This window comes from Poecile atricapillus, chromosome 1 (assembly GCF_030490865.1).
Source record: "Poecile atricapillus isolate bPoeAtr1 chromosome 1, bPoeAtr1.hap1, whole genome shotgun sequence".
Classification (NCBI taxonomy): domain Eukaryota; kingdom Metazoa; phylum Chordata; class Aves; order Passeriformes; family Paridae; genus Poecile; species Poecile atricapillus.
Genome location: NC_081249.1, coordinates 18,707,379 through 18,735,132, shown reverse-complemented (window position 1 = coordinate 18,735,132; position 27,754 = coordinate 18,707,379). Strand labels below are relative to the sequence as shown.

The following is a 27,754-nucleotide window of genomic DNA, read 5'->3' as shown; positions in this document are numbered from 1 at the left end:
AACTCCACATATACCTAGCTACAGCGGTATTCGGCACTTGCTTTTTTTAGGTGCCGGTGTCACCTGAACCACATATTCCATGGGCAGCCGAGCCACCGTGAGGATCCTCCACCGTCCGAGCCTCCCTCCGCGCTCCGAGCTGTGCCCGCCTGCGGAGCGGCGCTGCCGATCGCCGCTGCAGGGCAGGACGGGGGCACGCAGCGCTCCGGGCTCGCCACGGGGAGCAGCGGCAGGAGGTGGAGGCGGTGGAAGCCGTCCCCCCGCAGCCCCCCGGTGGCCACACCTGTGTCCCACGGCAGCCCCGGCTCGCCCCGCCCCGGCCCCTCCCGCTGCTGGCGGCGGGGCGGGCCCGCAGCGCCGCTATTTGAGCCCGCTCCGCGCTCGCCGCGCTCCTCTGCCGCTCTCCGCCGCAGCCCCGAGCTCGCCCCCGCCATGCCCAACATCGTGCTCTTCAGCGGCAGCTCCCACCACGACCTGTCCCAGCGGGTGGCGGACCGGCTCGGCCTGGAGCTGGGCAAGGTGGTCACCAAGAAGTTCAGCAACCAGGAGACCAGGTGAGCGCCTGTGCCCCGGCCCCGCCGCCTCGCCCACGCCCCGCGGGCGGCACGGGCGCTCCCCGGACACACCCCCGTGCCCGTGCTCCCGCCCCGCTGTCACCCCGGGCTGCCGGCGGCTCCTCTCCGGTATCATCTGCTCCGGTGTCCCCCCGGGTCACCCGGCGGGTCCTGCCAGGGTGGCTGAGCCGGTGCGGGACCCGCGTTGGGATGGCTCGGTGCAAGTGCAGCCGCGGGAGCACGGCGTGCTCCGGTGTGTCCTGCCCGGCCGTCGTTCCCGGTTGTCCCCCCTCCCTTCCTCCCGCCTGCGGAGCTCGAGCACCGCACCGGGGCCGTCCCGGCTGGCTTGTGCCGGCCCCGCTCGGCAGCGCTCCCGCCGGGAGCTCCTTGGCCGGAGGAGGGCTGGCACGGCCCCGGCCGGGTGAAGAGCATCCTTCCTCCAGTGCGGTGGGAATGCAGCTTCCACAGGCAGCCTGTCTGTGACATCAGGTGCATCCTACTGCTTGCAGATAATTAACTTATGATAAGGTAATTAAGTTGATCGGCTTTATCTACCTAAAGATAAAAAAACTACCTTTTGTCATATAAACTACAGTCTGCCATGCAGTTTTGTAAGTAGGTCTGCATACAGGCAAGTATGAGAATAGAATGGTGATGATGGATTAAATTTTTTGAAAAGGGTCTAGGTTAAATTACATTTGCAGAATTTGTTGCAACTGTTCTTTGTTTTGCATTAGCAGCCAGCTGTGTGTGTGTACCTGCTGCAGCTCCTGTAGGGCTCCAGTCCCTAGTCCAAGACTGATGGTCGTGCACGAGAGTGATACAAGTTGTTGTGATGGCCTTGGCTTGCTCCTAAAAGTGCAGTCATACCAGGTTCTTGGCCAGACAAACACAGAAAGTGACTTTGGTAACAGTGCAAAAAGTCCTGTGTGAAACCATGAGGACAGCTTGCTCACGTGGAGTTCGAGAGTGTGCTTGCCAATGCCTTTTCTATCGGTATTGCTTCTCTTTATTAGTGAGTGTATCATCTTAGCTTTCTGACCTACCTATTTAATTTGCTGAATTTTGACCAAGAATTTTAAATTGAGGTGTCAGTGGTATGTTCACCCTGTGAGCTGGTAAGACTGCAAGTACATCTCTGTAGGTATGTGAGTCTAGGCTGACAGCTGACTCTAAAACACAAGTTCCTGCTGTAAATAGCTGGCTAGTCTCTGAGGTTCTTGTATGTTTATTTTTATCTGTTCTTGTTCTGAATCTCCTGAAAAAGCGTGTTTTCATTGCTTCCTTTGAAAGATTAACATGATGTGTTCTAAAATTGCTCTCACAAAGCTTGTCCTTCTTTTCTGTCTACATTTTTGCATTCTCAGTGCAGTTGCTCTTGTTCTAGTTATGTTCACTGGCATTACTATAAACCCTCTTCCATTGGTGTTTATGCAGTCTAATGTTTGCACACTCTAACTCTTCTATTCATTCCTGATTAAATGAAAGCTTAAATCTTCTCTCAGTTCTTTCCAGCCCCATACTCACTTTATTGCTCTTTGATCTCCTTTCTGCATGATAAAACTTAACTTGTGTATTTGGGTTGCATGACTTTCTTGCTAACTTGTCTAATTTTTTCTAATGTTTGTTCTCCAGAGACACTTATCTTAATCTGTGCTTGAAACATAGCAAACAGCAGAACTAAATTGATTTAAATTTCAGCCAAGGTAGAAATTTATCTCCACAATTTGCATATTTATTTTCTAAGATAAGTTAATTAAATTTTGGGCTTCAGGATGCACCTATTTTTCCAGGTATGGAATATTCTCTCTACAATTAAAAAGGAAGGTAGTGGTGACTGTGGCACATCAGTGGTTTGGCTAATCTAGTAGCGTCAGTTTATTTTTTTAGGCAAATAGTGATGTAGTGTGGTACAGATACGAGGAGTGTATTTATTAGGAACATCATTTCTGATTGTTTCTGTTGCAACATGGCAAGGCTGACATTGTCTTTATTTCTTTTATTCCCTGAACTAAAATGCCTTAATATTTTAAACCTTTAAGTGTTTGGGTTTTGGTTTTTGTTTGATTTTACAACTTCCTTCTTTGGAGAGTCTAATCTGAATTTCCTGTTTCCCCACCAGCAAATAAAGTTGTATCCTCTATATAATATAATATTTCAAGTATTTTTTTCAATATTCTTAGCATCTTGCTTCAGGATATTGACTTTCCAGTTTCCTAGACTAATGTTCTTAATTAAAAAAACCCAGGAATGGTACTAAGAGAATTCCTCAACAATGTATATGAAATTAATCTACAGGTAAAGTTGATACTTGGGCAGAGGGGTTCTTTCCTGAAGCATCTGGATTTTCAGTCTGTCTATACTGTTAACGTGTGTGTGTATGCAAGCAAAAAAAAGTATTTTTCCTATATATTCCTATCTTTTTCTTTGGTTTTGTTCCATTTTTAAATTTTTAAGCAAGTGTATTGGCATTATGAAATACACTTGCAGTATTGCAGAATACTATAACCTGATAGTTAAAAAGCTCAAAGAACCTGAAACCTTCCAGTGGCACTCCAGCATGCAAACAGATAAGCCTGGGCCTGAGGGTCAAACTCTTGCTTTGTCAGATCTGTTGTTAGCAAGTTGCAGAGAAGATTTACCTTGCGTTCAAAATTCTGTTTTGCTGTTTGTGGCATTCTCTTAAATATAAATGATGTGTAAATTGATAACTGTGTGCAGCCCCAGGCTTGAATCCTTGCAAAGGTCCTAGCTGGAAGCCTTTTACTTGAGAGTTGTAATTAGTCTGGCTTACAGAATAGAGTGAAGGGAAGAGTTATTAAATATTTTGCATTATATTTCAAGTCAGACAGGCTTTAGGTTTCTCAGCAGCTGTAAGTGGGTTTGAGAAGCTGAGTTTAGCCAGGAATAGGACCAACATCTGACAAGTACTGTGGCTAAATAGCCAGTGCCTTTATGTTTACAGCTCCAGAACATTTAAAATGGGAAAGGCTTCTCATTTTTATCTGTATGGAGACTGGTGTATCTACCAGTTAATATCACAGTCCCCTTCTGATTTAGGCAATCAATATTCTTTCAGGTTCTGTAGCTGGTAAATGTAATGTACTGTACTGAGAAAGTTGGGGAGATTGCTGGCAGACTCAATCACGACCCCATTTTTTTCCCCCTTCCCTTTAAACTGTATGGAAATGCTTTCCTTCAGCTGGCTACTAAAGTCAAGCAACCCTACTGAATGCAGCACCAGGGCTCCTCAATGAACTCTGGTTGTGGATGATAAGTCTGTTATTATTCATAGCTTGTGTGTCAGTTAAGTGCCAGCCACAGTATCATGGTAGGAGCTTGGGTGACACCACCTTATTTATCTGGCAAAATGATAAGGGCTGCAGTGGGGGGCTTAGTCAGTTTATCTTCTTAAAACCCCACAAACCAACTGTCATCAGCAGTTTTGAGGCTGGAGGAAGAAGAAGGGAATGGAAGTTCTTAAACAGGGATGACTGTTGTAGCCTGAGCATCATGGAAGTGTTTGACTGACATGTAACAGGTGCATACAGATATTAAACACTCTGAAGCTTTTTGCAAAATTGTCTTGAAATACACTGAGGTGGCATTTAATTAGAGTTGCTGTACAATTAAACCCCAGTGCAGGTATTTTTGGTGATTCAATTGAAAAAATATGATTAAATTTATCACTTTGTAAATAATTTTATTTTCTTACAAGATAGTCTTTAGAAAGTAAATCTTGTAAGAAAAAGTTATTTATTTTAACTCTGCCCTTGAAATACTTGTTATTTTCAAAATGGTGAAATTACTCATAGATGGCATTTTTTTGCACACATTTTTCCTGGTGAAAGATGTTCGTGCTGCCACCTATTCCTATGAGGTTCCTGGTTTCTTGCTGTCAGATTCACTGGCTGAAGTGAGTCTTGCAGATTTTCTTGATCAAGGAGGAAGGGAATTGAAATCCTGCCTGGCACATGTGAATTTGTGAAGGTTTCTTACCCACAGCCTTATTCAGCAGCTGAAGTTGGACTGTTTCAGAAACATCAAATTAAAGTGAATTTCATTTAGCGTTTACAGAAGGAAATACGGAGTAACTACAAAGGGACATTGTCTGCTGTATGGGAAAAGCTGTGCTGTTAATATGAGAGCCCTTTTCTTGTGAGTAAATTAAACTGGATGTCATGGGCTGATATTTGATCTTGGAAGTTAGGAGAAAGTAGCTAATGTTTCCTTGGAGAATTCATTCCAGGATGGGTTTGAGTCTGTATTTCACACAAAGTGGGGAAACAAAACCAGTTTGCTCCATGAAGAAAATAACTGGAAAAAAAATAAGGAGCAAACCTGGAAACTTACATCTTGGGGATTTACAATTCGTTACCTGGCTTTAAGACTTCCTCCTTACCTCCCCATCAGCATCCTTGTACTGCACTTGTCTCAGATGAGACATGACCTCACTGCATCTCGTGTAACCTGGTTCCTTTGGGTTCAGCTGGTGTGGAGCCATGAGCTTTATCACCCTCACTGCATAGATGGTTATGGTGTTTGCAGATCCCTAATCATGGAATGAGCAAGCTCAGGTCACAGACTCTGGAGTTAGAGCAGCTGAAGACAGTAGGGATTAGGGACACACAGGGGGTGAGGTGTTTCTTCATACTGCCCAGCTGCTGAGCAAGTAATTCCCAGCTGGGCTGGTTGTGCTCTGCCCCTCTCAGTGGGGGCAGCTGTTTGCCTCTCTCCCAGCTTGCTTGCACTGTCATGAGCAAGGGGAGGCTGGAGAAACAGATTTTACCAGCTTGGTTAAAGAAGGTAAAAATTGTTTCTGGACTGCACACTGTATGTGTTAAAACCACAACAGTGTGTTTGTATAGGGAATTGAAGATTCAGTAAATATGACCATTTATTACATTGTTCATTTCTCTGAATTGGGAAAGGCCCCAAATCCTTTAAAGCTTTTGGTTTGAGACTTCCACTTTTTTGACCTTGCCACATACTGTGCATTTTTATCTTTGTATGGATACTAAATACTTGAAATTAAAAAAATACCCTCTGCCTCAAAGAACTTAAACAAAACCAAAAAAAACACACCACCACCTATGTCGCCTCCCTCTCCCCCCAAGAAAGAAAGCCAAACAAAAATAAAGCCCCAATATGTGTGAATAATAGTGGCTAACAATCCCAGGTGTCCTTAGGTGCATAGTTTGGTACTCAGCCTTTGAAGAGTTTTTGTATATGTTCAGGCTTGTTAGACATTTGTTTCCAAATTTTTGAGGGTAGTTTTTGGATTGCATGTTGTTAAACCCAGAACTTGCTCAAGAAAACGTGTTTTCCTCTTGCAATGGCAGGCTGTGTACCACAGTAGAGGGTAACAAGATATTTCCTCTCTTCTGGTGTTTACCATACCAGTTGTCTGCATCAGAACTGGGCAGTTGTTAATGGAGATACAGCAGGGGGTTTGTCTTGGAACTGTTAATCCAAGTGGAAGAGCCCAGAGTTGAGGGGACACCATGGGTGCCAGGAGATACAGGATCCCTATAGACTTGAAACCAACTCTGGTGTTTTTATTGTGTCTTTGTTTTTTTGGGCTTTGCTGGTACCCACTTTGTTATGCAACATCACGTCAGTGGAAATATTTGCCTGGTAAGTGGAAGCTCTTGCTTTGCAAGACTTTACTCTGGGAAATGTGTTCCCAAAGGTAAGAGGTCAAACACACCCTGCTGCTCAGGGCTTGCCATTGGCTGGGTTTCATGCAAACTCAGCATGTGGATTTATTTGATCACTTTTGAGATATTGATTCATTTGCACACTGTATGAGGACTCTAGACCTTCATTTTTGGCCTCTTCCCTGGGTGCTGGAAGGGCCTGAAGTACATATCTACTTTACTAGCATCAAATTTGCTTGAGAAATCTTACTTTTTGTAACCATGGCTCGAAACTTAATCTGCTGTAATTATTTAAGAAACAAACATAGAGCTCCTGTAAGTGTATGATTTGAACATCCTAGTTATGTATTTACATTATTTATCATTGTAGTCTGGCTTTACATACTCAATCTCCAGTTTCCCCACAGGTGTTTGGTTTTTAGCTAGGATGTACAAATTTGTAATTCCCATCACTAAGTTCAGTTGGGACTGCACTATAAGTCTAGCCCAAAAGGATCTCAGTCTTGTATTACTCCTTATTCAGGTTTTTGCTTAATGGATGCTTCAGCCATTGAAATATGTTTGTAACCTAAGTGGGTTTTATGCCGTATCCTTAATTCATGATTATTGGTCTGCCCAAGTTTCTACTTATTAAATTAAGCTCTCAAATCAGCCTTTGCAAGTTGCAGGCAGATACCAGTGCTTAAACTTGGTATTCATCATGTCCAGTCTTACATGGATCTTTCCCAGCTAGAGCCTTTTGCTTCTGGATGCCAAGCAACTGGCTCGGAGTTAATTACTTTTGTAGGCTATCGATTTTTGTAAATTTCCCTTTTAAACACAATTGTGTGGTGTCAGGGCTTTCAATGCACAGGTTCTGTTGACTCTTCTTGAACAGAAATTTATTTAAACTGTTACCAAATAGCTGAATTTGATTAAATTGCATAAAACAAACAGAGCTTGTAATCTTGAGGCAAGAGCATGTTCTTTTGTCCTTCCTCTGTGTCCTGACTATGTGAAATTGTTTAAATAACCTCACAGACAGTTAATGAGGTCATTATATAGATGAAGAATGTAGTAGAAATGTTAGTAAGATAAGTGTCACAGAGTTTGACTGCAGTTAGCTTAGTGTCATCTAATAGATGCTGGAATACAACATTCAAATACCTGATTCTATAGTTTGTCTTTTATTGGTTGCCTGAATATTAAAAAAAAAAAAAAAAGGGATAGGGACGAAAAAACCCAAACCAAACCCAAACTGCTAATTCCCCACTCTCCCTCCAGTAAGAAAAAAACCAAACAAACACCACCCAAACCTTCACCAGTGTGGTTAGTACAGGCTGTATCTGATGGAGCATTTGCAACACAATGACTGGTTATCTTTTACTCTCAGAAGGTGAAATAGGTGGCTCTGTGTGTATCTGTTGGTTGAGTCTACACAATACCTCTCAATACCAATCTTTGAGAGGATAGATAATAAGAGATACTGATCTGTTGCACAGCTCTCTTGAGTTGACTGGGAAATGTGACATTTCTGTGTGACAAGTATGTCATTCTAGCCTTAAAAACATAGCTACCCTTCTTTTTCCAATGCACTGAGAGGAAGAAGTAGCATTTCTAAGTTGTTTACAAGATGACATTTATTGGTAGCCCAAGATCATAAGAAAAAAATACAATTAATGACAATGGAAAAATCATCACTTCAGTTCCACGGTATTAACCAGACCTATATTTGTCTGAAAGTATATTCCTTGACCTTCTGAAAACTGTTATTTTTTAGTGATGTGCATAGAATTGACAGTTTTTTAAAAGAGTAAAGCAACTCCAAGTATTCTTTTAGTATATAGTGAACATTAAAACTATATACTTTTATCACTCAGCCGGTTTTTTTCCTAGTGTGTGATGCTAGACTGTTAAATTATCTGTTCCTTTTTTTCCTAAGTAATAAAATAATTTTTTATTTGGGCTTATTCCAAAGGTGTGGTTTGAACAACACTCATTGTAAAGTAGGTCTGTGTAATTGCTGAGTCAGGGTGCAATTAGAATTTTTTAAAGCCCCACGATAACCTCAAAGCTTATAATAATGATTGAGGCCACATCTATAAACCAGTGAGTAGATTCTTCACCTGGAGCTGGATTTGTGTTCAGGAGGGCTCCTACTTAAGCCTGGCTAGTTTTTTGAATCATTTATCACAGTTATTATCTTAATGAAAAAATGTTATGTTGACCAAAACTTTTCCAGCTCCAAAAAGGGAAACAAACTAAGAAAATATTTTGGTCAAAACAGTATTCTCTGAATGGTCTCATTCTGTTGATCAAAAACTTCGAGAGGGAAGTAACAATTTTGTTACTAAAAAATTGTGGTTTTGTGGATTGATGGAAGCCTCCAAAAGGTTTCCTGGCGTATCTGCAGATGATGCTGTCCCTGACCACCTCTGTCCTTCCAGACACTTGATGTTTGATGATTTGCTTTCTTTTGACCTTAAGAAATCCTGCTAGTAGCATTCTTAGGCAAAAAAAAAAAAAAAATGTCTTCAGTTAAGGAGAAGAGACAAGATCTTGATATAGCTTGTTAGGGACTGCAGAAAACTCAAGTAAGGGAGCTGAGAGCACATACTCAACTATCTTGGTGGTGATAAATCAAACGTATGCTTATCATTAAGATGTTTAAAAGCAGTAAATTCCTTTCTATGGAAAGCTCATGAGTCTTACACAGCACCCTGAGACCTGATAAACAAAACTTCTTAGGACTGTGTTTGACTAGAGCAAGCCTCAGCACTGAAGGGCCCATTAGAGAAATTATTCTACCCACATCTGGGCCATTTGGATGATTTCCAGTCAGAAACTTCTGCTTAGTTGTGTCTTGGGTAAAGAGACAACATTTTAAATAAGGGTTCAATATATTCTATCATTTAATAACTGAGATTAATATAGTAGAGCATGGATTTGCAAGGTCTAATCACTTACTTATTTAGGAAGTCTGCATGTTTTGTGTACGTTGAACATGGATTTAGGGAAAAATCAAAGTTTTTCTGTTATATGCAAGTTTTGGAGTAAAAAGTTTGAAAAGGTAATGTGGTTCAGCAGTAGATATCTTTTGCTTGGATCTAGAATTGAGAAAAAAATACACATTCAACAGTTTTATTTTTCCTGTTTGTTTTTAAACTCAATTTAATTTTTAATCCTGCGGTGTGAGCAGTGATTGATCCCAGAATTTGTCTTGAAATCTGTGGGAGAACAAAAAAACTTAGATCTTCACATAAGGAACCAAAGAACAAAAGAGTTTTTTGTCAGAGCAAATCTAACTGACACAACATGGGAGTTGAGCCCTGGTAAGCTGTTGATTAGCAGCCTTCTTAGCTTTTCTGTACTGCTTTTTTTCTTTAAAAACACTTTACTTAAACCTCACAGTGTAGGTTTGATAGCTGGCCTGGAGCTGACCTGATGAAGACCATACTGGCAAATATTGAAACAGAGTTTGTGTCAAGGAGGCTGTTGTTGAAATCACTGTAAAAATAATCCTACTCTAAATGGGAAGTTTACTGAAAACCTGTGGTAGTTTGTTAAAACACAACTGGATTTTTTGGTCATGCTTTTCCAGTAATTTAAGTGTTGAAATGATCATCTCCTGCTCTTTCAGTGTAGAGATTGGTGAAAGTGTGAGAGGGGAAGATGTGTATATTATCCAGAGTGGCTGTGGAGAAATAAATGACAACTTAATGGAACTACTCATCATGATCAATGCTTGCAAGATTGCATCATCCTCCAGAGTGACTGCTGTAATTCCATGTTTTCCATATGCCAGGCAAGATAAGAAGGACAAGGTAGGTAAGAATTGTGTCGTTTTGGAAGGCTTCTGTTCAGCTTGCTCGCTCGAAATTTTTGGAGATTAATAAATTTCATAAACGTTTAAGTGATTCAAAAGATTTTTTTCCCCCCCACCTTTTCTCTTGGTAAAATGCTTAATTATTTTATCCACAAGTGAATGAAGTGAAACAATAAATTATTTTTTTGCTTGTGTTTTGATAACTGACATGGCTTCAGTTTGCAAAAGTAGGTATACTTTGTGTATAGTCTATTGCAGAGTACTTTGCTAGCAAACCACATTTTATAGGATTGTTTAATCTGCTTTTTTTCAAAGTTTTTTTGGTTTTTAAATCCCAATTAATATAGAGAGTACACCTTTTAAAGCATTTTAATTGCATGGAATTAAATACTAAATTCAAAATGCTGTAACTATTATATAAGTAGGTTTTATCCTATATGGTTAAACAGAGCATAATAGAAGGAACTGATAAAATCTACAATACATAATAGAAATTAATAAAAATATTGTTTTCTGCTGCCAAACATATTAAAACATTTTTTTTATATCTATAATAATTATTTTCATTTATGAAGACAAGAAATTGTATGGAAACCCCATAAATGCTCTACTGATTTTATTGCCCTTTTCCTGAATTTGATTTGTCATAACTGATGAATATATCAGTTCAGCCAAGTTTGTAGCACAGAAACAAGCCCTCTGTGGGAAGTGAGACTGATTTCAAAAAATAGAGCACTAGATTTTCTATCTCTATTATATACTAAAAAAAACCCAAACCTTTGATAGGTTATATGAATGGTACTTTTACCTAAGCTCATTCAAAAAGTAGTAGTAAGAAATGTGAATTTGGCTTTAAAGATTGGATTGCAATGGTTGTGTTTTTAAAAAATTGTGTCTGTCCTTTACTTCCTGTAAATGGACTGCCCCCTCTCTTTCTCTTTGGGCATCAGACAAGCCACTCTGCGATCCTTCTGTTGGTCTTTATATTCTTTTAGATAAAAAGCATAGCAGGGATGAAGTAATGGAGAAGCTAAAAATAATAGCACTCATTTCAAAATATGTAATAGCCTGTAATATCCAAGAACAAAACTAAAAAACCTCATTTTCTGTTATATTAATTCTTTAAGTGCAGGCTCTGTAATACCATACTACTACTATGAAGGTGTACTTATTATACTTCCAAATATGAAATTCAGGAATTAAAAAGTAAGACCTTTTTCTTTGTCTGCATCTCTTGGTACTTCATTTTTGCTGTTTTGTAGTGGATGATGCTTTCCCTTGATCAGAATGGGTGACATACTTCTTATCAAAAGACCTTGAAAGGGAATCAATAAGCATTTTATTGAAAAGAGGGGAAAGCATCCACTATGTTTTGATTTTCCACTTCATATTGAGAAGTTGTGCTGTACCATCCTTGAAGTTCTTGGTGTGGGAAAAGGATGAGTATATTCCAAAATTTCCATGCATCTAAATTGTCTTGTCAAGGGTACCCAAATTCCCTGTGGCAGACTTCCAGAGAGATTTTAACCCCTAGCGTGGTGGCACAGCACATGCCGTCCAGGAGCATTTTGTATTTCAGAACTGCCATCTGACAATTAATAGTGTAGGAAAGCAATTTTGACTAATAGAGACCTTGAGATTTTTTTTTCCAGACTATTCTCTCTGTGTCACTGAGTTCCACAATTGTAGGCAAAAATTTTTTGTGGCTGTTGTGTGTGGGGCTTTTTTCCTGCTCAGTTTCGCAACTGAGAAAATGTTTGCTGTCTTTGGAAATTAACCTTGGTAGTTGACCTCCATGTTGCAAAATAAGCTATAATACAGCTGTCAACATTGGGCAGCTTATTGACAGGGACATCTTCCCTCCTGCTTGCATCAGATCATTTGGTCTTTGACCCATCATGAGTGCACAAGCTCTGTGTGATGCCTGAAGTGCCAGTAAAGTGCCAGCCATTTTCTTCCTGTGATTGTACACAGATTGTCTTCCGTGCTGAAAGATGTTGCCATAGTATGCTTGACTATGAACTGAAGCAGTATAATACTCAGTAGATGGATGTTGTTTTCTGGTTTGAATTTAAGTTACTGACTTTAGTTAATTACAAACTAAGTAGACGGAGTCCTTGCTACTTAAAATAACCATGTATTTGTCATACCTCTGATGCAGTTATGATTCCTGACAACAATTAAAATGTTCTTCCTTTATTTATGGAAGGAAAGGGCCTTGCAGTAAAAATCTTAGTCTGAGCAATCTAATCTACTCTGAAAATTTTGGCACTAAACCTGGACAATCTTTAAATGAGAAACAGATTTACAAAAAAAAAAAAAAGGCTTGTGAGAATGATAAAAAAGTCAGTAAGTTAATTTAGATTCAGTCAAATGCTGCCCTTAACAAGAATATTTCTGATGCACAAGCTAGCTAAACTTAAAAATAGCTCATATGTTTCCGTGCTTTGACTATAACTGCACTTATGCATCCTCTAATTATGCTAACCTTCCAAGCTGTGGGCAGGACACATTTTATGTAGGATGCTGCAGAGATGCCTTTGGGATAAGTTAGAAGTACAGTGACAGGTGAGTTTGGTGTTCTACAGCTCATGTAACTTTGTTTTTTTGATTTGTAGAAGGGGTCCGTGGAGCGTTGGGTAGGTATCTTTTTTTTTTTTTTTTTTAATCTAACACTACGCATTTCCATTAATATGGCCTTAAAGGGTGAAACTTACTGGGTTACATTATGTATAACTAGGAACATTTCCAGTTTCACTTCTTGATTTCAGTTGTGTTTCACCTAGGCCATGGCAGTAATTCTGTGAAATAATTTGCTACAAGAAAACCCCTAGATTCTAGTTAAAAAATTATTTGGACATTCAAGATAATGGCTGTCAATTTCTGAGGCTTCAAAGCATATCTCATTTTTGAAATTACAAATTTGAGTAATGCATTAGTGAACATTCGGTATCCATACACTTCACAACTGGCTTTCTTGGAAGTGAAAGTTCCAGTTATAAATCTTTGGGCTTTCTTTGATTTCCTTTTTTTTTTTTCCTGTTCAGTGTGCATGTGATAAATATTGAGCAAGACAATGTACTAAGATGCTTAAAGGCAACAGAGCTTTGATCTTGATGGAGAACTTTTACTTTCAGCTATGTGTCCTTTGCACAGTTACTCTTGTGAGGCTGTTTATATTAGCTTTGTGGATTCCCCCTGCCACTAGTAATTCAAGTGATTTTTTAACAATTTACATGTACATAATCTGATGCTGCATTTCACGCTAATAACTCTGAAAATAATCTAAAATTACATCAAAGAATTGAACTATGAATGCTGTGAATCTGTGTTCTTACCTCTCTCATCAGAAGCAAACGTTACAAACTACTTTATAAGGAAAATCCGTAAGGAAAATGAGAGTTCTCATCCACCTTTGTCATCCAGGTTTCTGAATAATGAGGCCAGGTTATCTGAGGTTCCCATGAATGTATTTTCTTTGGTTTTAAAATAGTCTTCAATTTGCATCATATTGTAGCACAAAACTTAATTTCTATGCAAGGAAGCAAATCTTAAATGTGTCATGTGGGTTTTCTTTTAATGCACAATTTTGTGTGAAGGAAACCTTCAGCTGCAAGCCTCTTTTGTCCTAATCTCCTATTAGCCCATTCTTAAGAAACAGGTACTGGTGTCTGGCTATCTTTCCTTCCAAGACCCTCTGCCCACCAACATGTAGGCAATCTGTGATGTGTGGATATCTGCTAAAACAAGTTACCTAGTGGTAAAACTTCAAGTTCTTCCTTCTGGGAAGGCAGCCTGCAAGGCCAGCAGCTGAAAGAAATACCAACTGGTAATGTATGCATTAGTGTGGGATGCAGGAGAGTATTTTATTTGTTGGCTTTTTTTGATGGTGATACTCATGATATTGATACATGAGACAAACTGAATGGTATCCACATTGAACAGAAGTGAAAAAATTGGACAAAATTTGGTGTGCTGAATGGAGTGGAAATGCCAAAACCACAGTCTGAAAAGAATGTAATTTGCCTTTATCAAACCTCTAATTTCAGATTTAGCTGTTAGTCCAGCTTAGTGGAGGCATTAAACTAAATTTCTGCAAAGAGCTGGTAAGAGAACACTGCAATAGAATGAAAAGAGTAGATACTAAGTATTTCTTTTGTTAGATGTTGACAGAGGTTTGATAGAGCTGAAGTGATCAGGAATTCAGATAGCATGAACAAAAATTTGCTACTAAGAATAGAAATATCCAGAAAGCTTTGGACAACTTACAGAACTGAACTTTTAAATGAAGAGTAGCGTTGTCCTCAATAAGTGAAAAATCAACAGTGCTGAAGCACTAATGATCATAAATGTTTCTGGAAGCCATATGCATCTGAATTACAGAGGTCTAGGGGAGTGCTGCCTGTTGCATCTCCTTTCTGTGTATCTTAGACAAAATGGTGGTGATGTTCTATGAAACACAAGACCAAAAGGAAGTTTTCAAAAGGAAGAATTTAAGTAATGATTGTGATAAACTTGATCTGGCCATAAAATGAAACTGCAGTATCTCAGTTTCTGTTCTGGAAGTATGTTGTCAAACTGCAGGTTGAAAACAGAGAAATTCCCAGTGTCCACCTAAACTAGGAACAGTTGTGATGAAAATATTGGCTTCTTGATAGGACACAAATCAAACAGCATCCTGGTTCAATTGTCAGTGATTCAACTCCTTGTCACTTATGCCCTTGGGTATCAATGGAAGGAAAGCAGAGGTACTCTGTAATTGTGTGTATGGGCTGGAAAGAGAGGAAGTTCCTGGGAGGTGGAATGAGGCTCTGTAATAAAGAGATGTATCAGGAGAGAACACTGTGCCAGCAGAAAACAGTCTGATACTGACTTGGAAACTCTGACTTGCAGTTCTACCTTCATGCTAATACTATAGCCAGCCTTATTTAAAGATTAGCAAAAGAAAGCAGGAGGTTTTGTTTAGTGCTTGTTTAGAGTTTTTGTTTAGTGTAGAGAAAACTGTCTAGGGAAACAGGTTTTTACAGACCTTAAAAAAATGAAAGAACTTTGGAGTAACTAAAAAAAGAGTGATGTATCCTCCAGTCATAGTTTCCTTTTTGTACTTGTTTGTTTCTTTAATGTCCTTGATGCTTTTAAAAATCTCTTGACATTGTCATTAACTTTGCTAATAAGATATTTCTTCTTCTTTAATTCTTTCTGCTTAGGATTTATTCATCCTCCCCTGTCCCTTTTGGGAGTTCTAATTGCATCCAGGAATTAATCATAAATTTAAAAAGAAAAAAAATAGGATAAAAGACCTCTGCCAGCAAGGATCTGCTACAAGCTTTACAGTGTTATGGAGAAATGCTTGATACTAACATTGTTTTAAAGCAGTGTTCTCAAAAGTTTGGTTCATTTTGCCTTCAATCTTTGGGTTTTGCAATGCTTCTTAGAACAACAAGATAGAATTGTTTATATAGAGTAGAGGCTTAGAGAAATTGTCTTTCTGCTATGAAAAAGTTAGCTGAAACTTTTAAGTAGAAGAATTAGAAGACTATATTTCAAATTTTATCTCTTTAATACAAAGCATTATTAGGCAGACTGTTCAAACTGATTTAGATATTCCTAATTGCTTTACTGAGTTTCAGAACCCTAGTAGCAAGATTGATAAGCTGGTTTGGCTAAAATTCTGAAGCTTTTCATACCTAGATTCCAAATATTGTAAAGGAAAAAAACAAGAAAATTAACTAATCTTCTGATTACTTGCATCTAGTCAAAATATTTTTTAAATGTAAACAATTGTGCTTTATTCTTCAGAGCCGTGCACCAATCTCTGCCAAACTTGTTGCCAACATGCTGTCAGTTGCAGGGGCTGACCACATCATCACCATGGACCTGCACGCTTCTCAGATCCAGGTAACTGTTGGTTCTTACCTCTTGTGCCTAGAAGCTCTACTGAATTAATGTGATAAGCTAATCGTAATTCTCTGGGGTTTTGGTCATTATTTTGAGAGGCTATGTACAGAACTATGTGAGGGTTCAGAGAAAGACTTGCTACCTGTTTCCAATTAAATTCTCTTTTAGATAGAGACCAGTCTCCATTTTATGGGGTGATTTTGTAGTCATTTCAAATATTTCTGCTTTAAAGTCTTTGGTAGGATTTTCCAAGTCTAATGTAAGGGTTTACAGAACATAAAATATACTGGCTTGGGGCAAGTTCTCTTAATCTTAGCCTTGTCAGAGATTATAATGTTGCCCTAGGTAGAGTTTTGTTGTTACTGCCAAGGGTATAATATTTTCTTAAAAGGAATGGAAATGGAGCCTGGCAACCCTTACCTGGCTTACTGCTGAATCCAGCAAATCACAAAACCTTTGCCTCAGACACACAGCAGACGTAATTTGTCATTCTCATGTGTACCTTGTTTTAGGAACTTATTTTTTATAGAAAACACCATATCTTTCAGTGCTGGCATTCCATTTAATCAGAGTTTATTATGCCCAATAGCTGTCACATAAATAAAAAGGTCTAAACCAGATTTCTTGTTTTTACAACTTGTACAAATATTCCATTTTATTTTGAGTCTTACCCATGTTGAAATACTGCTGTTAACGTCAAGCAGTTGAAATTTATGGAAGTTGAGTATTATTCACTGGATTTTTTGAGAGCTTTTCACTAGCACAAATTTACTTGAGTGCCTGAAGGTGATCATATTTTATGATTTTTATATCAATTGAGAACATTCTTTTTCACTACTCTTGGGTGATATTTTTAGAGACCTTAATATTTATTTGACTTCAGCAGCATTTGACAGTAGTATCAAAAGCAGAATTAAATCAGTGTAAAATACTAATGAAGTTCTACCATTCATGAAAGACAAAGGCTTGATTCTTTCCCTTTGTCTCTGTTGCAGGTAAGATAAAACACATATTCATGAAACTCTTTCTCTTTTGGACTAGGGTTTCTTTGACATCCCAGTAGATAACCTGTATGCAGAGCCTGCAGTCCTGCAGTGGATTAAAGAGAACATTCCCGAGTGGAGAAACTGTATCATAGTCTCACCTGATGCAGGTGGTGCAAAAAGGTACTTTACAAGCCTAAAACAATTAGATTTCCATATAGTTAGTGGGTAATGATCTAGTTTGTCTAGTCTTCTGTATTCCTCTGTGAATTGTGCAAGGTATAGGGTACATCACTGATGAATCCAACTGCTTTGTGAAAACAGAACAACTAGTTCTACCAATGTTTTTCATGCTTGAAAACATTCAGAAGCTTTCTATACTCTAAAGAAGATATTTTTCTCTCTCCCTGGATATGGCCTCATTAGCTGAATCCCTCCACCAGAGGGAAGAGATTTTTCCTGCTGCTTGCTTCTTTAGTCAAGTTGCTGCACCTCTTCCTGCTTCGCTCTGGAATTGCCTAAGCTTCCCTTCTCTGTCAAAGCATATGGCCTATTCCCACTGTACCTGCTGGCATTTAGGTAAGAGCTTGCTTGACTCATATTTCTTTTTTCTTTACACTATTGCATTCCAGATGTAAACCTGCTTGACCCCAAGCTTTGTGCTATAAATGTTAGAAAAATGGAATGGAAGTTAGAGTGGTGAAGGGTAAAAACAGTAAACTTGGTTCATTGCAGGCTTTCTTCATTCACAGCATGTGTTAGTCATTTAGCAAACTGTTTTATTTGGTATTGATTGAGCATAAACCAATGCCAGAGCTCAGAAGCAGGCTGGCTGGTGAGGTCATAAAGGATGCCATTGAGGCAAAATGCTTATTCTCAGGTTTCATTGCTCATGCTGCTGCTGCAGAGAGAACAAAGACAAATGAAGTGAGACTCCTGTATACCCATAGCAATTTAAGTGTGTGGAATGTAGTATGGGGAAAAGTGTCAAAGACTGTCATAATTTGATTTTAATTTAAGTCTTTGGGTCTGTTGTGAGCATTGAAATTGTAATGTTTTTTAGGGAAATAAGACTGAGTACAACTTCTAGTTGTTTCTTTTTAGATTAATCAAGTTAAGGATGTGAAGAACATAGAAAGCATTCTAAAGGATCACTTGGTTAAATTTCTTCATTTGTTCCTATAAGGATAGTGTTATTTTTGCATTTGATTTTTATGTTGGTTTTGTTTTTTGAACAAAATACAGTCTTTGCTTAGAATTCAAGTCAGAAGACAGCATTTTTTTCCCTTACCAAATATTTTTGCATTATCAAATTAATCATAAAAGTTGATTTTTCGAAGATCGCTCTCATTGTACTTAATATAGATAGTACAGTCTATCTTTAGTATCTTTCTGTTGTAATGCAACTAACCAGTTTCTGGTGAAATAAGGGTAGATGTTGCTCTCAATAAATTCATAGATTCTCCTTCACCTCCAGTAATAAAATGAGAATTGTTTGACCTTTCCATTTAAAATATGTAGAACTTCAAAATAAAACTGAATAAAAATTTCATAGAAGGTGAAAATTGAACATGAATTATTGTAAAATTTCTATCTGTAAGTATTAATTTAAAATAAATCAATTTTCTTGCACTTATTTAAAATACTTGAATTTTCTTTTGCTTCTTACCACTTGCTTGGTTTTTCTCCACCTTATTAGATGTTGCAGCTGAAATAAGGCATGGAAATTCTATAGATATCTTAATGCCTCTGAGGTATTGAGATATGCTGTGAAATTACACTATTCATGAAAAAATTTGCCAGAATTTTTGGATTTTTTGTTTATCATCCATTTGTTGAAATACAGTAACTAAAACTTCCATATTTAAGTGATAGAGAAACAAAACTGTATTCTCTATTAACCATGCATGTTAATAACCTTGTAAACAGCATTCTAGACATAGTCTAAAAAGGCAGGCTACAAGGTTACATCAGCATTTAGAAAAAATGTGGAATTTTTTATTCCTGTCTCTTTATTCCTAAGAGCTCTATTATTTTAAACAAACTGGAAAAAGGCAATCAGAGGTCTGTTACAAGTGAAGTTTATTATTGCAAGTTTGTTTGGCCACCAGAGGTCACCCTGAAGAGTTTTAAAAGATCTTTGTCAAGCAGATGTATGCCAAGGGAATTATTAATGAAATAAGCTACTTGATTACTAGTCAAGTACTGTGAAAAGAATTATTAATCACTATTAACCTGTTTGTTTTTTCCTCTTTGGCTTGGTTTCAAGTCCTGCAATGGTATTTTTCAGTTAAAATGTTAAAGTGCACATTCCCGTAGGCTTAGAATTTACTTCCCCCTGCTTTAAATTACCTAGTGTGACTAGTATTGCAGCAGCTTAATAAAAGCTTGTGAATAGGTGAAATGTTTTCAAAGCCAGGCACTTAATGACAGAAAACTAAAGTCAACTCAATTTAAAAAATCCATTTTTGGGGTATTCCTTGCAAAAGTTTTTGCTGTGGTAATTTGAAAGCCAGAAAACAAAGCTGTTTTGTGATAAATATATCTGTATGACTGTTTTTTCTCTTAAAATGGTTCTCTAAATGTGGTGTATTTCTTCCTGTAACTTAGGGTTACTTCAATTGCTGACAGACTGAATGTGGAATTTGCTCTAATTCATAAGGAAAGAAAGAAGGCAAATGAAGTGGACAGAATGGTCTTGGTTGGTGATGTGAAAGACAGAGTAGCAATTCTTGTCGATGATATGGCTGACACGTGTGGCACCATATGTCATGCAGCAGACAAGTAAGTATTATTCTGACCTGTCTCACTGTAGTGTTCTCACTCACTGCACAGCTGATGAATACACTTGTCCTCAAAGCCCATAACCCAACCTGACCTCCATAGTATGAAGCCTGACCCTTGAGTCAGTAGTCACTGGTCTGTGATTCAGCTGTGTCCTTCTTTAGAACATGAAATTGAGAAAATATTTGCAGAAATATATGATCTGTACGTAGGAAGAACACAGAATAAATAAGATGTCATATAACTTGAAAAGGACTTGGGCCATCTAGTGCACTTTACAGTTCCAAGGCAGAAACAACAGCTCAAAAATCATTTCCCCCTTGAATCTCATCATGGAGACTTTCCACTGTCCTTAGGCAAACTTTCACAAAGCTTTACTGGATTTAACACTGTAAAGTATTTTTGCCATAGTGTCCAATGCAAATATGATATTTATCTTCACTGTACATCTTGAGTATAAATCCACTTGCCCTTTTCATCTGTGGAGGTGAGCATAAGATATCCTGTCTTCTGTCTGAAAGTTGGTTGAAGAATTCTCATTTCCCTTTAGACTGGAGTAACTTGAGTTTGTTCAGTCTTTCCACAAGGTTTGTAGACTTCTGCTCAATTGTGATCCCATCTGGATTCCTTCCAGCTGTTCTACTTCTTGAAGTGGAGCTTGTGACTGTAGACCCACTATCCTAACTAAGGCTCTAGCAGTGCTAGGTAGAAAGGATTATTTATGTTTTTCCAGGTGCCTTTATGCTTGTCTTTTCAGGTTAGTACTAGGGCTGGCTCATCTTCTTCTGGTTCTCACCCAGCACCCCCAGGTCCTTTTCCACCAGGCAGCTTTTCAGCCTCTCTTCCCTGAGTATGTAGCACTGCATGGGATTGTTGTGACCCCAGTGCAGGACCTAGCAGTTGGCCTTACTGAACCTCATCCAGCTGGCCTCAGCCCACTGATGCAGCCTGTCCACATCCCTCTGCAGAGCCTTCAGGCCCTCAGGCAGCTCAGCACTCCCACCCAACCTGGTGTTACCTGCAACCTTAACTGAGGGTGCCCTCAGTCCGCTCCTCCAGATCCCAAATAAAGATGTCAAATGGGTTTGGGCCTAGGGGAGCCCCACTAGTGAGTGGCTGCCAGCTGGATGTAACTCCGTTCAGTACTGCTTTCTGGGCCCAGCCATCCAACCAGTTTTTCACCCAGTGAAAAGTACACCTGTCCAAGCTACGAGATGCAGGTTTCCACAGGGGAATGTGGTGGGAAATGGTGTGAAAGCAATGACATTGTTCTTGGTGGTTTGAAGTAAGGTTAATCCCATGAGTTTGCAGTCTTTAGTTGCAGACTTGCTGTTTACACATATATAAAGGATGTAAAAAACTCAAGGAAGAAGGATTCATGTGGTCTTGTGTTTCTTACCATTTTCATGGAAATTTGATAAAATTTTGCAGAAATGTGTAGTTGTTTGCTATCTTCATTCTAATCTACATCATACCTCAAAATATTCTTCTAGGCTGTACCCTTTGCAGATCAAAATCATAAATTGCTTGGCCAACATATTTGTTATATTCTTGTGCATAGAGGAAGTTAATTACTGCCAAAAACTTTATTTCTTTCCTGTTTTGAAAGAAGCAGTCTGTATTTATTTATAGTACATTCCTAGAGACCAAATTCTAAAACTGTCAATCACCTTCAATGCATCTGTAGTGTTTACTAAGAAAGATGCTTTTGCTTGAGTGATGCTGCCTTTTATCGTGTTCTTGGCATGAACTAATGCTTTTCATTAATGTAAAATCCAGGTGGGATGTACTTTGTGTATAATAAGACTCATGCACCAAAATACTCCCTGGAACTCTTTCTGTCTCAGCAACCTAGATGCATATCAAGCAGGTGAATTAAGAAATACATTTTCAGATACAACAGATCAACTTGCTTAAGTACAAACTCAAATACACACACTTGGTACACACTTAGCCTGTTGTAATGGATACTCCTTGTAGGCTGCAGGTACTAAATGTAGTGCTGAAAATGACCAGAAAACTTTAATTTTTTTTTTAGTCATTCAAAATGAGATGATGTTTGTGTGGTTTTGTCTGTTTTTTCCTCTCTTATGCTTCTTCCTGTGCCTTTGTGATGACCTGATAAAATGCCATTCCTCAGGCCCTCTAAGGCTAGAGAAGCAGGTAGGATATAGCTGAGCATCTGGAGGCATTGAGGCCATTAGAAACTAAAGTAGGATATTTTGACTCATTCACAAGGTGTTCTAGTTCTTTGATTTATACTTTTTTTTTCCTCATGCATCACTTCACTGTGTGCTTGGATCAGCAGCTTGTCTTCCCACAGCAGTAAGCTGGGCTTTTAATCATTAACATTTCTTCTTCGTCAGAAACTCCTTCCAAGCAGAACTGTTTGAATTGCAAATGAAAATAAAGGTGGACAATAATGGAGGCACAACAGAGTTGTGAATACTGCCATCCAACCTATTTAATTTTTTGCCTGGTTAAGATGGAAATCTTGTACTGGAGTTTATTTTTATGTTCTGTTGTTAAGTGCAGCATTGTAGATTAGTATCACTGCTACAAATAAGAACTTTTAAATTTAATTATAATTTTTGTTGGGGATTTTTCTGAGACAATTCAGACTTTTTCAGCTTATAAAAATACCTGAATTATTTTGTAGCTATTTTATATGCATGACTTCATAAGTTAAGATGTATTTTAGAGATTTGCATCCAGCTTCATCTGGAGCCATGTACATAAACATGCATCACAGCATGCTATTTTTGTGTGTTCTACAGGTTAATGTCTGCTGGAGCTACTAAAGTTTATGCCATTCTGACTCATGGCATCTTTTCTGGTCCTGCCCTCTCTCGGATTAATAATGCATCGTTTGAGGCTGTTGTGGTAACTAACACAATCCCCCAAGAGGAGAAAATGAAACATTGCCCAAAAATACAGGTATAGTGGTGCTTTTTTGTCATTTCTTTAGACTCAGTATTTGTATTTTACAGCTCACTGGTGCTAGAATTTGTGCCTTGAGACAAAATTAATATTCTTAAATACATTGTTTGCAAAACATTTTGCTGAAACATGCTAAAGTACTGTTTTAAGGGCATTCAGGTAATATAATAGATCACTTCAAAATTTTTGGTATTTGCCTCACATTGAGAATGCTTGATTGTGAAAGAATGACAAATGTAAAATTGACTGGATTTTTTTCCTTTTTCTATTTTTTTTTAATAAATATGAATCATACCATATTTACACGTAGGAAATAGTTATTCTGTTGAGGAGGCCACAGAAATCTTAGACAAGTTTATTTTTTCTTGTAAAACACAAATGGAATTGTTCTGGAAAGTCATGTGTCCCATTTGGAAGTTTTCTTCAGTACAGAGTGGAGAAAAGTATAAAAGACTGAGGTTTTAAATGCATTATTGGATTTTTTAAAAGCTTAACATTAGGTATTTATTTAAACAAGGCAAGCACTTAAAGAGGTCTACTTCCTTTAATGTGTAATTATGTCAAGCAGACACTGCCATCTGATGGCAAGAATAGTGGGGCTTTTTGACAACATGCCCTTTGTCAGAACTACTCAACAATTTGACTGTTCAGTGATCCTGGTCAATGTTTTCCTACTCAATTTTTGAGTTCTTACTTGGTATTATTGCAGCTCTTACGTATGTTCAATGCCTAAGCTTTAATGTTATATTGCTCTCTATAAATAAAAGTTACAAAGGTAAATGGAATATTTGTTTGTATGCTTATAAGCTGCATAGTTTATTGCTTTTGGCATGCCATCAAATTTTTCTTCTCAAATTTTCTTTCAGTTCATTGACATTTCCATGATCCTGGCAGAGGCAATTCGAAGAACACACAATGGTGAATCTGTGTCTTACCTGTTCAGTCACGTCCCCTTGTAACTGCAGGGGATTACACTGCATCTTTGCAAAGGTCTCTTAAGCTAGCACTGTTTTTAACGATGCACATCAACCATGAGAAATTACTATCTTTGTACAATTCGAGAGCTTTTGTGTTTAATTATATTTGTCTTGTAATTACCATTTGTTCTTTGTAAATGGGCAATAAATCTCAGTCGTACAGAAACCTTATGAATTCTCTCGAGAGTCTGGAAGTCTTGTGTGTTGTGTAAATTCTTCTGTGTGCCTGGTCCCACATTTGGCTCACTGCTGCGTCAGATCCTTTTTCCTGTATAGAACTGCAAACTCTTCACAGATCTGAACAGGATGTACACGTGTAAGATCATTCTCTATGTTAAAAGCTACAGAGCTGAGCTCCTTGTATCTGTTAATCTCTTGGGCAAACAGCTGGGGGTTTTTGTTCATGTTTAAGTACCATGAACAGTATTTTGTAAGCCCTAACAATCTGTGAAGGTCATTTTAATTTTGAGGAACTGTTGACATATACATAGTGTGACCTGTTTGATAAACTTAATGTTCACTTTTTTCCCCACAAGATATTTGGGGCTGCTGTTTTCTTTTGTTAAGCTCTCATCACATGAAATTCTTTGCTTAACATCTATTCTGTGAAGTTGCTATCTTCAGTTGTAAAATGGATATTTCAGTATTCCCAGTATTATTAATATCACTCATCTAAATAATGATGACCAAGCTTTAATCATGAGCAGTTTGGTGTAAATTTCATTTTTTTCTGTCATTTTTGACATTTCCTGCTTGTGATGATAGGAAGAATTTTATAAAAAGCTTTCCTGTTAATATTGTAAAGGTTTATTGTGACAAGTCCAAACAGAATATTAAACACACTTACACAGAGTGGTCTGTACCATGGTTGAGAAGTATCTGAAAATACATGGTTTTTCAAATTGCACAGTAAATGTGCACAATTCTTCAAATTTCTGTTTGAAAAACACCACAATACTTGTCTGTGCAGGGAGTGAACTAGGGTACAGCAGCTAATCTTGAATGCTTTAACATTAGAAAATTAAAATCATTATGAAAACAATTTTTCCTGTTGCATGTTAGGGCAGCTTATGGTTAAATATGGCTAATGTAGTCAGTAATAGATTTGGATGGGGGGGTTGGTACTCAAAATTGTAATTAGGTCTTTGAATCCTATTATGAATTGCTTTCAGTCTTTCTATTAGAAGAGTAATGTGTATTAAAATACTATCCTTGCACCTAGGTCACAGGAACTCAAGTTTCCTACCTGAAATTGCTTATAAAAGCATTGCCATACTTGAGAGATGTTTCCTTGCTATAGTGTTACATAAAAAATAGCCTTATTTCTTCCAAAGTTGCTTGTTTGGGGATATATTTATAATAATACAATGATGTGTTATTAAGGGAATTTTTCCATTCCAGTTAAGATAGATTTATTCTCAGAGAAACAAAAAAAAACCCAAAAAAACTTTCTTAAAACTATTTGGTCTTCATTTTTTTCCCAGTAATTTTCTATTGCTTCCGTGAAATTCTTTCTTTTTCTGCATGAAAATAAGTAAAACAGAATTTCACCTGTACTGCTTCCAGTGATGAATACAGTAACAGAGTATACAAACTCTTGTAATGAGAATTCAGTTCAGCTGCTTATTCTCGGAGAAGTTCCTCATTAGAGCTGAATTTTCATAACTATAACAGTGGAAATGAATTTATAATATTGTTTTATTTGGTAAAGAAATGTCTTAACTGTAATATCATATAATCTCATTTTTTTGCTATTAGGTCAGTAGACCCCTAGTCTGGGGCCACATAATTAATACCAAGTTTACACCTGAATACTACACAAAAGGCATACAATACATTTAATGCACTGTATCAATTCAGTTCCTTTATGCATCAGATTGTTGGAAGCAAACCCACTCAACTGCATGTAACAGGATGAGATGGGGGAAGAGCAGAAGGGAAACTGCAGAACTAATCTTACTCTATGTGCTGCATTTTGTGCACCCAAAATGCTTATGAGGAGTTACAGGTGACTTCCAACAGCTCTGTGAAAACTGCATCCATTCTGAGAGAATTTAAAGCCGTGGGAACAGACAATGGTGAGGTGTTTGGTGTGTTTAATTCTCTATGCTCCCTGGTGCATGCCTGGATTCTGCTCTGAAGGTCTGACAGTTCAGCCTGGTGGGAAACATTCCTCTCTCAGCAGCGTTCTTTTGAGATAACCAAAAAAATACCATAGTGCATTGCAGAAGTTGAAGGATTTAGCTCATATTTGTACATAAACTTTATATTGACTTATTCCACTGCCCTAGTGCAAGTACACATTTCTGGCTTTCTTGGTAAGAGTATCTGATGGTTGTAGCCTTGCTGGCAGCTCTTGTCATAGGCTCCCTAGGGGTTTTAAATGTCAAATGCACAGACTCTGGTGTTGAGGCAGTGGACTGTGGGGAGTGAAGCCTCAGTATCTTTCTTGTACTGAAGGGCACAAAACTGAACTCTGATAAAGACTCTTCTTAGCCCTTCTTTGATTGTTAATGCATTATAGGAACACTTTATTCTCTTTTTCTGCAGTAGCCAGGTTCATTTCTATTTGGTCTTTAGACGTCATTTTCTTCATGTTCACCTGAGCCCTGAGTGCTTCCTCTGCCCTTGTAGGCCAGTCTCCTCCAGTGCTGTCTTCTGTTTGTTTTGGTTCATTTTAGTGCCTGCAAATACATTTCTGCCATGGTTATCAGCAAGGATCTTACATTACATACACAGATTGTACATACAGGAGCTTTAAGGCATCTGCAAGTGATTTTGTTATCATTTCCCCAATTTTGCTCTCCATTTCTCTTTTTGGTTCCTTTGTACATCTGTCTACATCAGTTTGAAGAGTCAAATTGTGTTTCAAAAACTGAGCAAGATATCTGTTTTTCTTGAATAATTTCCTGTGTAAATTATGCAATATTACACTGAATGTTGTATTAACTATGAGTAGGTGGGATTGTATCCTCATTCTTGAAATGAGGGTGCCAGCACTTCAGAAAGAAGACATTGCTGCAAGATGTTAGGACTATAAATAAACTACCCAGATTTAAGATCACAGTGGAATCCTGATTTTCATAAATAGGTTAAAGCATCTTGCTGTAAGTTTTCTTTTAGAAGACAAAGGGGGGAAAAAAAGAAACGTGAATTCACCAATCTGATTACAGGCCAACTGATGACCAAATTCATAGATGAAGGACTAAAGCAGTTAAGTGTTCCTGCTTTATTTTAAATTACATTCTTCACTCACAGCAGCAGCAATATCGATGTGCTCTTATCAGTGGGTCCTCCCCTAAAACATGATGTAGTAGGAAGTACGTTTTTATAGGTTTAAGGGGGAAAAAAGCAGCAAAAGCACGCTCTGTGTTTCTATTAGTGTTTAGCTAAACCTGCAGTTTCGCTTGGTGCAGAATCGAAACTCCTCTGCTCTTAAATGGGTGACAGCAAGTTTCTAATATAAAGAAGAATCAGCCTTATTCCAAAATAGAATGCTGAGTGTCTGTCTAGATATATAGATATCATATATATATATCATATATATATCATATATAGATATCATATATAGATATAGATATCTAGATATATAGATATCTAGATAGCTGAAGTTTGTAGGTTTAGACTGCAAGGAAGATCTCCAAGGACACTGTGCACTTGAAAAAAAATCACAGGTTTGGGTGACACTGATTTAGAAAACCCACTTGCAACCAATACGAGTAGACATTAAAGCACCTCGGGTTCTGGTGTTACATATCAGGGACATGGCTGGGTACTTGAAGAAATCAACATACACAGTCCAGCTTGTGTCAAATTCTCTTCTTTCATAATTAGTTAAGCACCTTATCTTTGCTATAGAGTCAATAATTATAAATGAAAGGAAGCTAACTTCCCTTTGTTCTGACATACAGAGTGAAATATCCAGAGCAGAATAGCTTGTGTAGCATGTTTGCTAGTGTAGAGTGGAGGTTTTCCTCCTACGAGAAATTTCTTGAATGGCCTTTCAATACACAGCAGGATTTTAGTGAGATTTCTGCATTAGTTATGGTGTAGCACCCAATGAAAATATGTGTATTTTGAAAATCAAAATCCAGTTATCAGTAAAGAGCAGAAGAATCATCCTCCATTGCAGTACTTCTAGTATTCAGACACA

The 27,754-nt window shown here is 38.1% G+C and overlaps 1 protein-coding gene across 2 annotated transcripts; it reads left to right on the top strand.

The window, feature by feature from the left end:
* Nucleotides 1–373: 373 nt before the first annotated feature.
* Nucleotides 374–23,772, top strand: PRPS2 (phosphoribosyl pyrophosphate synthetase 2). Of its 2 annotated transcripts, XM_058841310.1 has the most exons (8): nt 374–554; nt 9,834–10,017; nt 12,638–12,658; nt 15,819–15,917; nt 16,959–17,083; nt 19,511–19,684; nt 22,462–22,621; nt 23,491–23,772. In XM_058841310.1, the coding sequence occupies exons 1-8, from the start codon at nt 433–435 to the stop codon at nt 23,581–23,583; spliced, it is 978 nt and encodes a 325-aa protein (XP_058697293.1). In that variant the 5' UTR covers nt 374–432; the 3' UTR covers nt 23,584–23,772. The 2 variants fall into 2 exon arrangements, with proteins under 2 accessions (XP_058697293.1, XP_058697303.1); XM_058841320.1 differs by lacking the exon at nt 12,638–12,658.
* The last annotated feature ends 3,982 nt before the right edge of the window (nt 23,773–27,754 follow it).

Bases quoted from the DNA above. Each gene is read 5' to 3' on its own strand.
- PRPS2 (XM_058841310.1), top strand. From the start codon at position 433: ATGCCCAACATCGTGCTCTTCAGCGGCAGCTCCCACCACGACCTGTCC. The intron at 12,659-15,818 runs GTAGGTATCTTT...TTTATTCTTCAG, and splicing joins AGGGGTCCGTGGAGCGTTGG to AGCCGTGCACCAATCTCTGC. The intron at 15,918-16,958 runs GTAACTGTTGGT...CTTTTGGACTAG, and splicing joins TGCACGCTTCTCAGATCCAG to GGTTTCTTTGACATCCCAGT.